At 43.7% G+C, this 15,933-nt stretch overlaps 1 protein-coding gene across 2 annotated transcripts in view; it reads left to right on the forward strand.

Moving 5' to 3' along the window:
* Nucleotides 1–658: 658 nt before the first annotated feature.
* CUX1 (cut like homeobox 1) overlaps nucleotides 659–15,933 on the forward strand; it is a 544,050-nt gene continuing 528,775 nt past the window's right edge. Inside the window, exon 1 of one of the 2 annotated variants that reach the window (XM_075335308.1) lies at nucleotides 659–803. In XM_075335308.1, the coding sequence (XP_075191423.1) occupies nucleotides 741–803 (63 nt within the window). In that variant the 5' untranslated portion in view covers nucleotides 659–740. The remainder of the gene's footprint in view (nucleotides 804–15,933) is intronic. The other variant, XM_075335307.1, reaches the window with a different exon arrangement.

The following is a 15,933-nucleotide window of genomic DNA, read 5'->3' on the forward strand; positions in this document are numbered from 1 at the left end:
CCCTCTCGCTGCTGTTGCCCCCAGTCCCCGCCCCCTCTCGCTGCTGTTGCCCCCAGTCCCCGCCCCCTCTCGCTGCTGCTGCCCTCCAGTCCCCGCCCCCTCTCACTGCTGCCCCCTTGTGCCCGGAGCGCTGACCTTCCAGCTATAACGCACACAAGGTTATTACGCGCCGCTCTGGAGACTTCCTTATATCGCGATATATATATACACGTCACGTGAGCCGCCGCGTAATTATCGGACATTTCCACGACAGTCAGTGCTATGTCTACACTTTCCTCACATCCAATATTATCGCGCGATATGCCGCCATTAGTATCCTGTGTCCGGCAGGCGGCGGGGCTCCTGGAGGTGCCGGTGTTCCTGGTAGGACCGGGCTCCCGGCAGTGTAGGGCTCCTGCTGGTGTCGGGGCTCCTGGCAGTGTAGGGCTCCTGGCGGTACAGTCCTGACAATGTCGGGCCGGGGCATCAGCAGGACCGGGGCTCCCAGTAGTGCCGGGGCCGCCCAGTGAGCAGCAGCAGCGGGCGGGCTTGCTGGCAGCCAGGTCCCCGTGCAGAGGGGCGGGCAGAGCGCGCAGGACGCCGGCTGGCCCCGCTCCGTGCCGGCAGAGGTGGGTGTGGGAGTCCGCTCCGTGTTTTGCTCTTGCTCCCTCCCTCCTCTCCTTTCCCCCTCCTCCGCCGCTTGCTCCTGAACTCCAGCCCCCTCTCTATCAGCCTCTCACTCCGTCTCAATATGTCTCAAGATGGCGGCCAATGCGGGATCGATGTTTCAATATTGGAAGCGCTTTGATTTACAGCAGCTGCAGGTCAGCTCCGTTTTCTTCCTCCCTCTCCTCCGCCACCCTCTCCCGCTTCTTCCCCGCCTTCTATCTGTCCGCTCCGCTCCCCCGTGCACCGTCCCTGAGCCGGGCAAGCCCGCCGCTTTCCCGGCCGCTCTCATTGATAACGTTTTATCAGAAATTGATCCTCTTTGTTCAATTCATCGATCAGCCAAGATGGCGCCGGCTGTGGCGCCGCTTCTTCCTGCTGCCGGGCCGTGCGCCGCCGCCGCCGCCGCCGCCGCCGCTCAGTGCCTCGCATCTTGTTACAGCTTCTCCAAGTTTATTTTTTTATGGACTTTTTTTTCGCTTCTTTTATTGAACTTGCCTCCTCCGCCGGTTGTTGTGCTGATGATGCTGGTGGCGCTGTGGTGCCAGCTCTCACCCCTCCTCCGCCGCCTCCTCCTGCCCGGAATCTGCTGCACGGACACAACTTTATGCTTTTATTAAATAACACGAGCCCTTCCGTCCTCGTCCCCGGTGCCCGGCTCCGGTGTGCTGCTCCGGGGGGCTCCGGTGTCCGGATATGGGGGGCCCCTGGTGGCTTTTTCTGGACCCCAGAGAACTTTACATTTGGAGCGGATTTGTCTGTAGTGTTGTGCATTGTATTTTGGGGGATTATTATTAATGTGCGTTATCTCTCCGTGCTGGGGGTGAGGGGAGCTCTCGGGGGTCTCCCTGCAGGGAGCTCGGGGGGCGCGGGGAAGACTCTCCTCAGGTGACGGATAGTCCAGCAGGTCGGGGTGTCTGGCTGAGGCTGATTATGGGGGGGGGTTGTATGTGCCTCTATTTTGTCACCTTTTATTTGGTGCTGTGTCCCCCCCAGTGCTGTGTCGTCCCCCCAGTGCTGTGTCCGGCAGCAGACCCTGTATAGAGGATTTTATTATATTGTTACTTTCCCTGTGTGGCCATTTTCAGCCTCTGGGGCTTCTTCTTAGGTATGAGGTAAACTTGCCGAATAACATAGCCCCTCCAGGATGCAGACTAACCTCCGGCCATCCGTGTGGTGTCCGGTCCTGGTGCATTGGCTGCGTGTCCCCTCAGTATTGGGGCTTTTTCTTTAGGGCTTTTTTTGTCCATATGTTGCTGTAGATCCTAATGTGGAGGTGGCGCATGTGAAGACGGTGACCCAATTTACAGGCGGAGGGTCCCGGGAGGTCTCCATGTGGCTCGCTGGGAATTTAACCCATAATCAGCCACAGAAGTGGCCCACCAGAATTTTTTTTTTTTATAATTTATTTTATTTTTTTTTTCCCTTGGGATATTGTGGCCTTGAAAACCCTTTTGTGATTCTGGTTAATTTTATCTGTATGAAATAAGCGAAAGTGCCGGCTCCTCGCTGCGATCATGTTTATTACAGGAAAATGCATTTCACATAAAATTAATTGGGGCACGAGACTACTTTTTTTTTTTTTTTTTAGTTTTTTTTTTTTTTTTTTTTCTCCCTTTTGAGTGGAGCACGTTTTGCATTGATTTGCATATAATTATAAATCTTCAGAAGTGTCTATCTGCAACACTTTCATGTGCCTGGGAGAGCGGGGTGGATGTGATGGTGAGGGGTTCAGGAAAACCTGAGAGGTGTGTGTGTGTGTATATATAATATATATTATAGTATGTACGCATGTTTATAGTGTTTCTCTGTGAATAGTGTGTGTGTGTGTGTGTGTATATAATATATATGTATGTGTGTGCGTGCATATGTATAGTGTACATTTCTGTGTGTATTATATGTATAGTATGTCTGTGTACAATGTGTGTAATATGTATAGTCTGTAGATCTGTTTGTGTAATGTATAGTGTATGTTTGTACAACTGTATGTTTGTGTGTATATTGTTTCTGTATATAGTATGTGTATAGTGTGTTTGTATGTGAAGTTTGTATATGTGTGTATAATGTGTCTGTAGTGTATCTGTGTGTATAGTGTAGGCTTGTGTATGTGTGTAGTGTATGTTTATGTATATAATGGGTGTAGTGTATGTGTATAGTTTGTGTGTATATAAGGGGTGTATAGTGTGTGTGTGTATGTGTCTAGTGTATCTGTGTGTATAGTGTGTTTGTGTATGTGTGTATAGTGTATATAATGTGTCTGTAGTGTATGTTTGTGTATGTTTGTGTGTATAGTGTATGTTTGTGTGTATAGTGTATGTTTGTGTATATAATGTGTATAGTGTATGTTTGTGTATATAATGTGTATAGTGTGTGTGTATGTGTCTGTAGTGTATCTGTGTGTATAGTGTGTGTTTGTGTATATGTGTGTATAGTGTATATAATGTGTCTGTAGTGTGTGTTTGTGTATGTGTGTGTATAGTGTATGTTTGTGTATATAATGTGTATAGTGTATGTTTGTGTATATAATGTGTATAGTGTGTTTGTGTATATAATGTGTCTGTAGTGTATGTTTGTGTATATAGTGTATCTGTGTGTATATAGTGTATGTTTGTGTGTGTTTTCATGGTTATGGTGTCTTGTCAGTCACCGTGTGAAAGGCTCAGTCTGGAAGTCGAGCTCTCTGCTATGGAGTCATGGTTAAGATCAATAGACATTCTCATGAACTTACAGGGGGCAGTAAAAATATTCTTGATTGCCTGTATAGATTTTCGTGCCTCTAAAGCCTCCCGTATTGACCAGCATAGCAGCTTTTAGAAGCGGTGGCTGTCAGCCTGTGTACTGATACTGTCTGTCTGCTCTGGGGATACTTGTACAATTAGGAGGAGAATAAACACAACTTTTACTACCAGTATTAGCTGCTTTTTTTTATGTTTTTCAGAATCTATCTTTTGAGATATGGATCCGTAGCTTAAACACAAGGGCTCGTTTTCCTTTGTCAATCGTCTACACACTAAATAAAATAGCTTTTTGTGCCGTGGCCTGGTAGATTCCTTTTCCTTAGTAACAAAGAGAAGCGGACATAAATTATGCATCCTTTAAATTGCAGATTATTTCGGCTGGGATGTGGGTGGAATAAAGACGTAACGTGTCATTTCGCGTAGACTCTTTTGAAAACTTTGCAAATAAAAAGGCCCGCAAAATTTAGTGACCCTCAATATGTAAGGCGCGGGGGTTAAATTAAGCAGTGTTTATAAAACTGTGATCTTGACATGGTTTTCTGGTAAGCAGGAGACTATTATTTTAAGGACGCCTCAAAAATTGTGCTTTGTGCACAGAACAAAGATCATTGTTTTCTCTTTTGTTAAAATGAAACTCATTAATCATCGTCTGAATGTACAAGGTGGAAGGTCCTTGAATTCATATGATCACGTTGGTGGAGGGGGGAAAAAAGGCAATCAAACACCACTCTCAGAAAGGATCAAAAGTTCAGAACACTTTGCCATCAATTCATTACAGTTCAGCAAATTAAACACAAATGACAGACTTCTGAATATTCAAATACTTTCCCAAGAACAAAGATTAGCTTTGTTTCTCTTGTGTCAGGGATCTAGTGATAGCGGTGGGTTTAGCAGTAGTAATTTCCTTTCTGTAAATATTGTCTGAATGGTTTTACAAGAAGAAAGGCTTTATCAAATGTGTTCTGTTCACCCTATATAATAGATCCTAGGAGTACCTGGTGGAATACTTCACAATCAGATCCAGATGCTGATTTCCCAGATTGTAGGCTATTAGATTTCTGTAAATGTGTGAGAAGGCTTCTATGCTTTGGTGCTATTTTCGGAATGGCAATTTTTGTGTGAAACAGATATAGATAGATAGATATATATACACACACATATAATTTGTGTTTCTTTATTAACATGCAGTCATGTTGGGAATTCCAGATTTTTAGCAGGTCAGTCTGCGGTCTATAGACAGATATCCAGCCTCTGAATTCCACTTGCAGACTAATGACTATCCAAGTAGCCTCCTGATGGGCTTAGTGGCAGCGGTGGGTAACGTCACGTCCCTACCATCCCGGAACGTGATTACGCGATAGTGCTACATTATATTTTCCTTAGTCCAATACTTTTGTCAGAATTGTTTCTCTAATTTATGTAAAATATTAAAAATTGATACATTTTAATTGCTAACTGAAAAGATGGTAATGGCATCTTTTGAGATTACTCAAGTAAATTGTTTCACGGAAGGGCAATATTTTTTTAAACACCTATATGGTACGTGTCCACTGAGTTTTTATCACATTTTTGATGCTGTGTTTTAAGTTAAAGCAAAGCGGATCAGATTTATAGAAATCGCATGCTCTCTGTACTTCTTTATAAACTGATCTGTGGAAGTTTTTTTCCAATCTGCAGCATGTGAATTTCCCCTTGTGGGTGATCTTTTGTTTTCTGTGTGGATTTTCCCCATAGACTAGCATTAGATGCAGAAAATCTGCTGGTAAAAAACGCACTTGCGATTTTTTTTTTTTGTACATTTCAGCTGCGGAAATGCATAAAAAACACGTGATACGCAGTTAGGAACGTCAATTCCAGGAAGATTCAAAAACAGCAGCTTTATGTAAAGCAGAACACACCAAAGACAAAAAAACGCAGCTAAAATCACACACAAAACTGCAAGTAAATTAAGGTGCAGAAATTCTGCAGCATCAAAACCTCAACAAATACTGATTGTGGGAATTGCTTGCGTTACCCAGTGATCAGGAGCTTTTCATGGCACAATTTCTTATGAATTACTGCTAGTACATAACATCCAGTCAGGAACATTTTGTAAATTCTCAAATTCCGGATCCGTTCTTGACTTGCAGCACTCGTCCATGTGGTGGTAGCGGGGCGCCTCGAAGACTCCCCCCCCCCCCCCCCCTCCCCCATTGCCTTATCTAACAGACGTGTCAAAACTGCTTTATTATGAATGGCAGATTTGTTTCGGAACATTTTGGCCATCCTATAGTTAGGTGGGGTTCAGTTTATATACGGCAAAAATATAAATGCTTGAGTAAAAGAAAATTAAACCCAGCGTGACAGCGGAGGGGAGAAAGCTCCTAAACATGACTACATTGCTGCATTTTTTATGTAAATACAGGGAAGCAAACTTGTGAACCTGGAATGAATAGGATATCCTTTTTCTTCATAGCTAGGTAGCCACGTTTTTATTTTTGTTTGGCTTTTGATACTGTGAACTCCATTCCCAGTAAGTAATATTGACAGGACGTCTTTTCACATCTGATACATTAATCAGATACAATATTGGTGATTACGGACAGTGACCATGATTGTTCTGCCCTCTTTTCAGCAGGCCCTGGCGGATCTGCTGAGGGTTGTGTATGCAGCAGCCCATCTTTAGCTCTGAGATTACACACCTAGGTGTTAGGCTGACTGAAGTCATCAAAGTCCACAAACTGCTTCAAGACATAGGAGGCTCCGTATACTGCGCTCATTACCGAGCACACATTATGTCTTTTGATCTAAAAGACAAGTGCTACTTACATTTGATAAATAAAATAAGAGCCATTATATTATTTATTAAGGTTTGATCTCCCAAACTTATTCTAAAGGTTTTCAAGTCTTTCTAGTGTGACTGTGTCAGATGGTGCGGCCGGATAATGTTTACCTGGCTTGCCAAACATGCATATCAATGTCACTGGTTCCCTGAAGCACTTTCCAGTGTGTGTGATGCGGTGGGTGGGCGCTGCTCTGCTGAAAGACTTGGTTGTCAGTTTGTGAATGGAGCAAGAACAGAGAGGCTTTAATATTATACTTGTATGTGTGTGTATATACGTATGAAGTGTAGGAGAGGCATGTGTACTGACTCCCACACCAGTATTCGGTTACTACATGGAAATTTGATGGGAATAAAATAAACACATCTAAGTTTTTTTTGTTTTTTTTTTTTTAGGATTTATTGTAGTTTAATTTAATTTAGTTTGTACATTATACTAAAACTCCAAGTATCCGGGAGCTGATGGCTAATTACAGACTAATATTTACCTGTGCAAACGTCATCTATGAATTGTTTGAGATCTTAATCTAGATTTTTCATATAATCCTCGAGCTGTGTTGCTCCTAAACTGGACACGCTTGATAATCTGCCTCCAGCTTTCCTGCTTCCCATGTTGTATTTTGTATCAGCAGTATAGGTGCTCTAATTTTATTCATAGGCATTACTGGTTTTGTGTATATGGGGGAGATCCCCCCCCCCCCAATTAAGGCTACATGCGCACGCTGCGTTTTTGGCTGCAGTTTTGTTGTCAACTTTCTGACATTTGACTTCCCAGCAAAGTCTATGAGAAGTCAGATTTGCTGTGCGCACATTGCAGTTTGTCAGCGTTTTGTCAAACGTTTGTGACAAAAAAAATGCAGCATGTTCATTCTTCCTGCGTTTTTGTCAACATTTGTCAAAAAAACGCACCGAAAACGCAATTACATTTTTTGTGACATTTCCAGGCTCCATGACAAGGTGCATTTTTGGCTGCAGTTTGTGAACACAAAAAGATGCAGCTTGCGCATGTAGCCAAAGCTTTATTTTAAGGTGCCCAGATTTATATAAACCTAACTTTCGTTATTGTATTTGGGCGCCTCTCGCCTTTTCTCCGCCAGCAGGGGAGATGAGGGATGGTTTTCATGATGCCTTGTCACTGAATGAAGCTGCCTCTAGAGGGGTCTCCCCTCTCCCTACTGAGGTCTCGTGCACGCTGACTGTACAGGGATGTGGGTAGGAAGAGCTGTCGGCTGAAAGTGTTTGCTGTAATGTTTAGCCAGCGTCGCACAGACTGCTGCATGTGTAATGTCACAATGGGTTACTCTTATGATATTTTCCTATACAGCAGAATCATCATATGGAATTCATCTACATTTGGCATCTAGTAATCTATGCATCTGCCCATCAATATCAGTGCCATGGATTTTTATTTTATAGAAACTGCAGCAACAAATCAGCATGTGACTATAGTCTTCATAGTACTTTGCATTGGGTGCACACCTGGGTAGAGGGAACTGTTTTGTTTTTTTTAAATTGTGCAATTTATATAATTTCACATGTTTTGGTCGCAGATTAACAAAAACACAGCTTCAAATGTTTTTGTTTTGTTGGTAATCACATAGACCCCACATTGCTGTTCAGTTGACCACACATTGCTGTTCAGTTGACCACACGTGTGGCCATCTCACAAAGGAAGATATGCCTAAAATGAGGTTAGACAGTGCAAAGTTACCAAGTCTGCTTCACTGAAGTCAGCGGTCCTGTTCTGGGATACTTTTTCAGGACTTAAGACTGAAGCCCACCAGACAGAGCCACTGACATGAAACCTATTGTGTGTACGGACCTTAAAGGGTTATCCACTTCTAGAAAAGTGGCACTCAAACGATTCTTGTAATGCAGAACACACTGGCAGAATGTGCTCTGCCTCCGCTGCTCCGGCTTCCTGCTGCTCCAGTCTGTTTTGGCTGCAGTGGCGATGTCACATTGTCGGCACATGCACATCACTGCTGCAGCCAAGCATTGAGCTCAGTCTTACGCCATCTACAGTGGCAGAGCCGCTGAGCTCAGTGATCTGTCAATTTATAGTGCTGGAATAGTTTTTGCTCCATGTTTCTAAATGTGGAAAACCACTTCACAACATCCACTGTTTTATGTACGGCGCATGTCTGAACCAGATGTATGGGGCAGACTCATGGGGTGAGCTTGCTCCATACTTTGTAGATAATCGCTGTGTTACAGCCAGGACCTGCCTCTAGAAATTGTGGGTGGAGCTCCGCTCCACCCACGATTGTTAACCTGTTAGGTCCCGCTGTCAAACTCTGGCAGCAAGATTTAACACGTGCCGCCATAGGGGCAGGCCATTTTCAGCTCCCATCGGTGCATCAGTGACATGATTGCGTTTCACTCATTGGTCGCTATGACAGTAGAGGGTTTGATGAAGACCTGCCTGCTTGTCATATCATCGCTCCCTTGACTCTGCCTGTGGCCGGGCTTCAGAGGAGACTGATTTCTACTATATGCAGCAATGCTGTGGTATTGCTTTTGCTATATACAGCAATCAGACAATCGCAGGTTAGTCTCTGAAGGGGACTATTTAAAAATGGTGAAAAGTAAAAAAAAATAGTTTTTTTTTTTTTTTGTTTGTTAATCCTCCCCTCCCCCATAAAAGTTGAAATCTCCCCCCTTTTGCCCTATTAAAAATAAAGATAATAAAAAAATTAACCTGGTATCGCCATGTTCATAAGTCTGCTCTATCAAAACATAAAAATGATTAAATGAATCGGAAAACATTGTAAACAAACCAAAAAATTCAATAATGCTAAAATTACAGGGTTTTATTTGGGGGGAGGGGTCGCCGCTGCAATACCACAAAAAATGCTGTAACAAACGTTCAAAAGGTCATATCTATCCCAAAATGGCATCAATAAAGTCATCTAGCCCCGCAATATATGAACCATCACACAGCTCTATCAACTGACAAATGAAAAAGTTACAGAACTTGGAAAATGGCTACACAACCCACAAATTTTCTTTTGCAAAATTCTGTTTTGTTTTTTTTTTTTTGTTTGCAACACTAAATTAAAAAACTAAAGTGGTTTGGTATTGCTGTAATAGCACCGATGAGTAGAATCATTGAGAGGTAATTTTTTTTTACACAAAAGGTACTTTGTAATAACATTTCTCAGAAACTTGTCAGAATTGTTTTATTTTGTTTTTTCTTCACAATTTCTCCACACCTGGATTTTTTTCCCGTCTTATAGTAGGCTATGTGGTAAAATGACTGTTTTTCAAGAGTAGGTCTCATCCCACAAAAAAAGCAAAACCTCATGTCTAAGTGGATAGAAAAATAAAACGTATGGCTCTCGGGACGAAAAATTGAAAATGGGTCACTTTACGAAGGGGTTAAGGATAATTTCAATCTTTAGAATTCCACGCACTTTTCGTTATTGATAATTGAGGAGTTAAATATTACATGTAAGATTGTACAATGTATACATTGTAACTATAAAATATATTATCCTGAATAGCGAATACTGCAAATGTAACACACTATTAAAATCATTGCAAGTGTTTTTTATTGCACTTCATACACTGATCCTCCCCTTTGTGCTTTGAAGTGTCTGATCTCGGTGCCACTTATCTGTGCCAAATTTGTTTGTTTTCCCTAGTTGGGCTTTTATACATTGCAACTGGTTATAGAGAGGTTTGGGATATTTACAGCAGACTTTTCTGCACCAAACAAGTGATGGCAAGAAGAACCTTGCATAAAATACGCACTTTTTATTTTTTTTCTTTATTTCCAGTTCTTTTGAATGGGTGAAAAATGCTGCAAAAAAGGCTGAAAGAATTGACATGCTGCAGATTTATTTATTTTTAAAACAAACGCTTTGACAGTTCAAACCTGCATGAAAAAAATAACAACTTCATGTGCAGGACTTTTCAGGAAACTTTCAGTTTGTTGGTACTGGGAGGCCCTGTGCCCACGGGAACTTGCTTCTGCGGATTTTGCCGCGGAAAAACCTGCGGATTTATCTGGATTTTCCAGATAAATCTGCAGGTTCAGCCTGTACAGACACTCCCCATGTTATCCTATGGGACATGGGGAGTGCTGTGTCCACGTTGCGGAATATACTGCGGATATCCCGCAGCCGCACATAACTGCATGTCAATTATTCCTGCAGCATTACGTGCAGAAATCCCCTGCCTTGGTCCCATACTTACCTGCCTTGATAGCAGACACCCGGTCATTTTCCCTTGGTGCACAGGAGCAGGAAGGAGGTGGTGGGCGGGGCCTGCAGGAGCTTCGGTCATGTGACAGCCGGAGCTAGTTCAGGCCCGCCCACCTTCTCCTTCACAGTCAAAACACAATCAGAGACGGAGAGAAGTGCTGCGTGATAGAGGTATGAACGCCCCGATCAATGCAGCACTTGTTCTGCATTGAAGATGCAGTGCCGAAGCCATGGTACTGTATCCTCAATGCAGAATGCCCGCAGCATATCCGGAGGACATTCCGCAAATAAACCGCAGCATGGAAACAAAGTTGTGCTGCGGTTTTCTAGGAGCTCCTGCGTATATAACCGCAGGCCACTTTCCCCGTGGGCACATAGCCTAAGGCTATGTGCGCACGTTGCGTAATTGCATGCAGTTACGCTGCGGTTTGCACCGCAGCGTAACTGCATGCGTCCTGCGTCCCCTGCATAATCTATGGAGATTATGCAGGAGCCGTGCGCACGTGGCGTCTTAGAGCGCAGCGCTTCGGCTGCTGCCCAAAGCGCGCGTTCTGAGAAGTGACATGTCACTTCTTCCGTGCGCTCTGCCTGCAGCGCCTGCTCTGTCTATGGGAGGGGCTGCAGTCAGAGCGCATGAAATCGGCTTTTTTTTTTTTCCTTTTCATTACGGACTGTTTCTGCAGCGATTCGAAGCGCACGTGTGCTGTTCAAATCGCTGCAGAAGTTTCTGCAGGGACAGAACGCTACGTGCGCACATGGCCTAAGATTCAGCACATATTACCCTCAAAAATGCACAAAAAGGTGGCAAAAGGGCAGTGTGAACAAGCCCTTACTAAGGTTGGAAAATAAAAATAGAAGTGCAAGGTGATGCCAATATAAGGGCCTGTTCCCTGTATCTTTTAACTATATCCTCTATTTTACTAAATGGTTGTTGTCATTGTTGGGCCCTGTGTGTATGGACACGCTTGAGTTCCCAGATATGAAAATAGGTGAGGATTCGCCTTGTCAGCATTTTGCCAGTCGTCAAATTTCTTGATTATCTGCTTTTCCCCAGACAGTGCAGGAGAAAATCCAGTGATGAAACTTTGGCTGAGATTTCTTTTTTTTTTTTTTTTTATGCTAAATGCACCAAAAAGTGTCTCTGACATGCACCTTATGTGTTTGACGCTTTCAGCCTTGCGCGTTTAGGGAGCCAGGTCCTGTTGAATGGAAGGTGGCCTATTGGGAAAAGTCTGTCATCCCCAAAACTCAAAGTAACCCACTTATATAGTCACATGAGGCACTTGGCACTTATTTAAAATCCTATCTGTAGTAACTTTAGTTTTCCTTAAAGTTTTACTACATATACAATTTGGGCTCCTTGGTGCACTCTTGATGTAGCTAAAATTCTAGCGCACTGTTCCACCCTTTTCAGTTAGCATTCTTCGTACTTCCCACAGCATTTGCTTATCCAGAGCGAATCAGTCACCAGATTTTAGCTCCCCCATCTGAGAGCAGCATAATGTAGAGACAGATTCCAGCGGTGTCACTTACTGAGCTGTTTGCTGTAATTTTGATAAAATCGCTGTTTTCTCTGCTGCAGATCTAGCAGTTATACAGAGCTCATACATCTGCTGGACTACCTGGCAGCACACCAAGTAGTCCTCTAATGATGATCTACTGCTAATTTAACAGTGATTTTATAAAAGGTACATTATGCAGCTCCGTAGGTGACAAATCACTGGAATCAGGATCTCTGTCTCTACATTATGCTGCTCTCAGATTAGGTGGCAAAAACCTGGTGACAGATTCCCTTTACATGTATACCACAGGTATGAGTTTTCTAGGGCCTTAGTTACTTATTAGTCCTTTGTAAGTGATTTGCGTTTTCAGGGTGAAACTTGTTTACCAAAATTTCAGCATAATCTTGTGGCAGAGTATGCCAGTAGGTGGTGTAATCTTAAACTAGACAGATGTATCCAATTGCTCAAACTGCATAAACTACTATAATTAGCAAATTTGAAGACTATCCAGTCCAAGATTACATTGTCTAATATTTAGCATTGATATGCCCTATTAGATTTTCATGAAAGCGATTTGGACACTTGAGGCTCCTGGATATAGAAAAGCAGGGTTCACAGCCTAGACTACTTTTTACTTAATACTTAAGGGTACCGTCACACTTTAGCGACGCTCCAGCGATCCCACCAGCGATTTGACCTGGTCAGGATCGCTGGTGTGTCGCTACATGGTCGCTGGTGAGCTGTCAAACAGGCAGATCTCACCAGTGACCAGCCAGCAGCGACGCGTGGAAACGATGCTGCGCTTGGTAACTAAGGTAAATATCGGGTAACCAAGCGCTTGGTTACCCGATATTTACCTTGGTTACCAGCGCACACCGCTTAGCGCTGGCTCCCTGCACTCCTAGCCAGAGTACACATCGGGTTAATAAGCAAACCGCTTTGCTTATTTACCTGATGTGTACTCCGGCTACTTGTGCAGGGAGCCGGCACCGACAGCCTGAGAGCGGCGGACGCTAGTAACCAAGGTAAATATCGGGTAACCAAGCAAAGGGCTTTGCTTGCTTACCCGATATTTACCTTGGTTACAGCTTACCGCAGGCTACCAGACGCCTGCTCCCTGCACATTCAGATCGTTGCTCTCTCGCTGTCACACACAGCGATGTGTGCTCATCAGTGGGAGAGCAACGTCAAAAAAATGAACCAGCCCTGTGTGTAACGATCAGTGATTTCACAGCAGGGGCCAGATCGCTGCTCAGTGTCACACACAGCGAGATCGCTAATGAGGGCACTGCTGCGTCACAAAAACCGTGACTCAGCAGCGATCTCACTATGTGAGAAGTACCCCTAAGGCTCATGCATACGACCGTATATCTCTGACGATTTCGATCAGTCTTATCCAGATAATTGGACTGATTTATTTTGATTTTTTTTTTTTTTCCAGATGTGGGGAAAGCAGTTGTATGACCCCAGCCTAACATAGCATCAGCTTTAGTCTGACAACTGATAGCAGTAATGTCTTTTGGTACATCTGAATATCATTTAGCTTCTATTTCTCCTTTTGTGAAATGATTTCCAAATGCATATGCAGATGTGTATTAGAATGACCTGTCAGTATTTCTGTTTTTAGTAACTACATGTATTCCCCATAATCAGAACAATAATTCTGGATCATTGTTTCCTACATTTTTGTGTGGTACCGGTCCGCAGTTATTCCTACAAACATGAATTGGTGGGTATTGGCGGGGGGGGGCATGTGAAGTCTGACATTATCCAGTCGGTGAGTGTTTATACCCGTCTGTCAATATAGTCATATACGTCCTGTAGTAAAGGGGTGATATACAATGCGTAGTGCCTTAATTTTATTAAATACAAACCTATTTTAAGAGACATGTTCTTTCAACGTCTTTTTAGTTCTCTTCACAAGTAGGTTTAAAGGGAACCTGTCAGGTGCAATATGCACCCAGAACCTCGAGCAGTTCTAGGTGCATATTGCTAATCCCTTCCTAATCGTCTCTGCATACACTAGCATAGATAAAAGATGTTTAGAAATACTTTTCTTTATCTTATGCTAATGAGCGCGGTGACAAGTCCCAAGGGTGTTATATCCCCTGACTAGTCCGCCCATTTAGCATGTTAGCATGCTCACAGGGGTGTACTAACATGCTATTCAATTCAGCATCACCAGCGGTGCCGCGTGTACCTGTGTTCGCTGTGACCGCGCTTCTGAATGCCCGGCAAGTCCAGTCATGCGCACTAGACCTCTCTGAAGCCGAGACGCATACACCCGGCTTCATACTGCACATGACCGGAAGTGCTCTGCATTCAGAAGCGCGGTCACTGCTAACACAGGTACACGAATCACTGCTGGTGATGCTGAATTGAATAGCATGTTAGTTCGGCCCTGTGGATGTACTAACATGCTAAGAGGGCGGCTAGTCGGGGGATATAACACCCTTCGGACTAGTTGCTGGCCTCATTAGCATAAGATAAAAGATCTTTAGAAATACTTTTTCTAAAGATCTCTTTATCTATGCTAGTGTATACAGGGATAGTTAAGGTACCGTCACACATAACGAGATCGCAGCTGAGTCACGGTTTCTGTGACGCAGTTGCGATCCCGTTAGTGATCTCGTTATGTGTGACACTTACCAGCGATCAGGCCCCTGCTGTGAAATCGCTAGTCGTTGCAGAATGGTCCAGGCCATTTTCTTCAAAGGTGATGTCCTGCTGGGCAGGACACATCGCTGTGTGTGACACTGTGTGACAGGGTCACAGTGACTGCCGAGAGATCGTTATACAGGTCGCTACTGCGACCTGTATTGTTCCTGCATCGCTGGTAAGCTCTGACTGTGTGACATCTCACCTGCGACCTCCCAGCGACTTACCTGCGATCCCTATCAGGTCGCATCGTTTTCGGGATCGCTGGTAAATCGCTGTGTGTGACTGGGCCTTTAGGCAGGGATTAGCAATGTACACCCAGAACTGCTCGTGGTTCTAGGTGCATACAAGACCTGACAGGTTCCCTTTAATTTTGCAAACTTTGTGATGTGTACAAAGTTATACTGTTTAGAGAGTAGGGAAGTCACAAGGGGAATAGCAATCGGGGGTGTCCCTGCTCTACGAGGGTCTGCCTTAGATGTATAGTTATGGCACAGCCTGTCCTGTACAGGTGTGTGAGCGGAGGCTGAGGCCTTTAGAAATGACGTGAACTGGAACAGATGGGGCCTTTGTTGAGTGATTATTTTTCAATGCACAAAGCCTCTAAGATATCTAGAGCATTGCTCTTTTAAATTCATCCTTTTTACCTTTTTTTGCTTTTTAATGTGTTGTGTGCAAAGTGGCAGCTCCCCTGAGCAATGCGCTTTAAAGAGATTTTGGGAGAAAATATCTGCCTACATCTTTGTGGGGACTCTTAGACCTGCTGGGCTGCGATATGGAAATAAGGTACTAATGATAACTTGCTTTTAGCAGGCAGTTCATTTTGTTAATTATAACGCTGAATAACATGACACAGTTTTCGTTAAGATTGAAATGTTCGTGTTAAAATAAAGTGAATAATATTTAGGATTTATTATCCCATGGTAACAATTTTATATAGGTTCTTGTATAAAGCAGAGGCAAGAATTTCTCCTTACAGTGGAGTAGATGTCTGTAACTAACCATGTATATACTAATAATCTGCCAATGTTTGAGCAAATTCACATGCGGATAACATGGCTCAACTTCAGCTCTGAGCTGTGCCCCTGCAGCATCGAAGAGTGGAAAGGGACTGAACAGGCCAGATACAGCGAAGCAGCCAGCTCCAGAGCAGCGCTTACAAGCTGTAAGGCAAATCGGTTGCAAGGGTGCGCTTTTTGCCTTGGATACTGACCACCTCTGTGGTGGCTGGTAATAATTATTTACATAGCGCCAACATATTCTGCAGAACTTTACAATTCAAAGGGGACATATATAGACAATATCAGATTACAGAATTAGGCTATGTGCGCACGTTGCGTAAATTCATGCAGTTACGCTGC

The sequence above is a fragment of the Anomaloglossus baeobatrachus genome, chromosome 2 (genome assembly GCF_048569485.1).
Source record: "Anomaloglossus baeobatrachus isolate aAnoBae1 chromosome 2, aAnoBae1.hap1, whole genome shotgun sequence".
NCBI lineage: Eukaryota > Metazoa > Chordata > Amphibia > Anura > Aromobatidae > Anomaloglossus > Anomaloglossus baeobatrachus.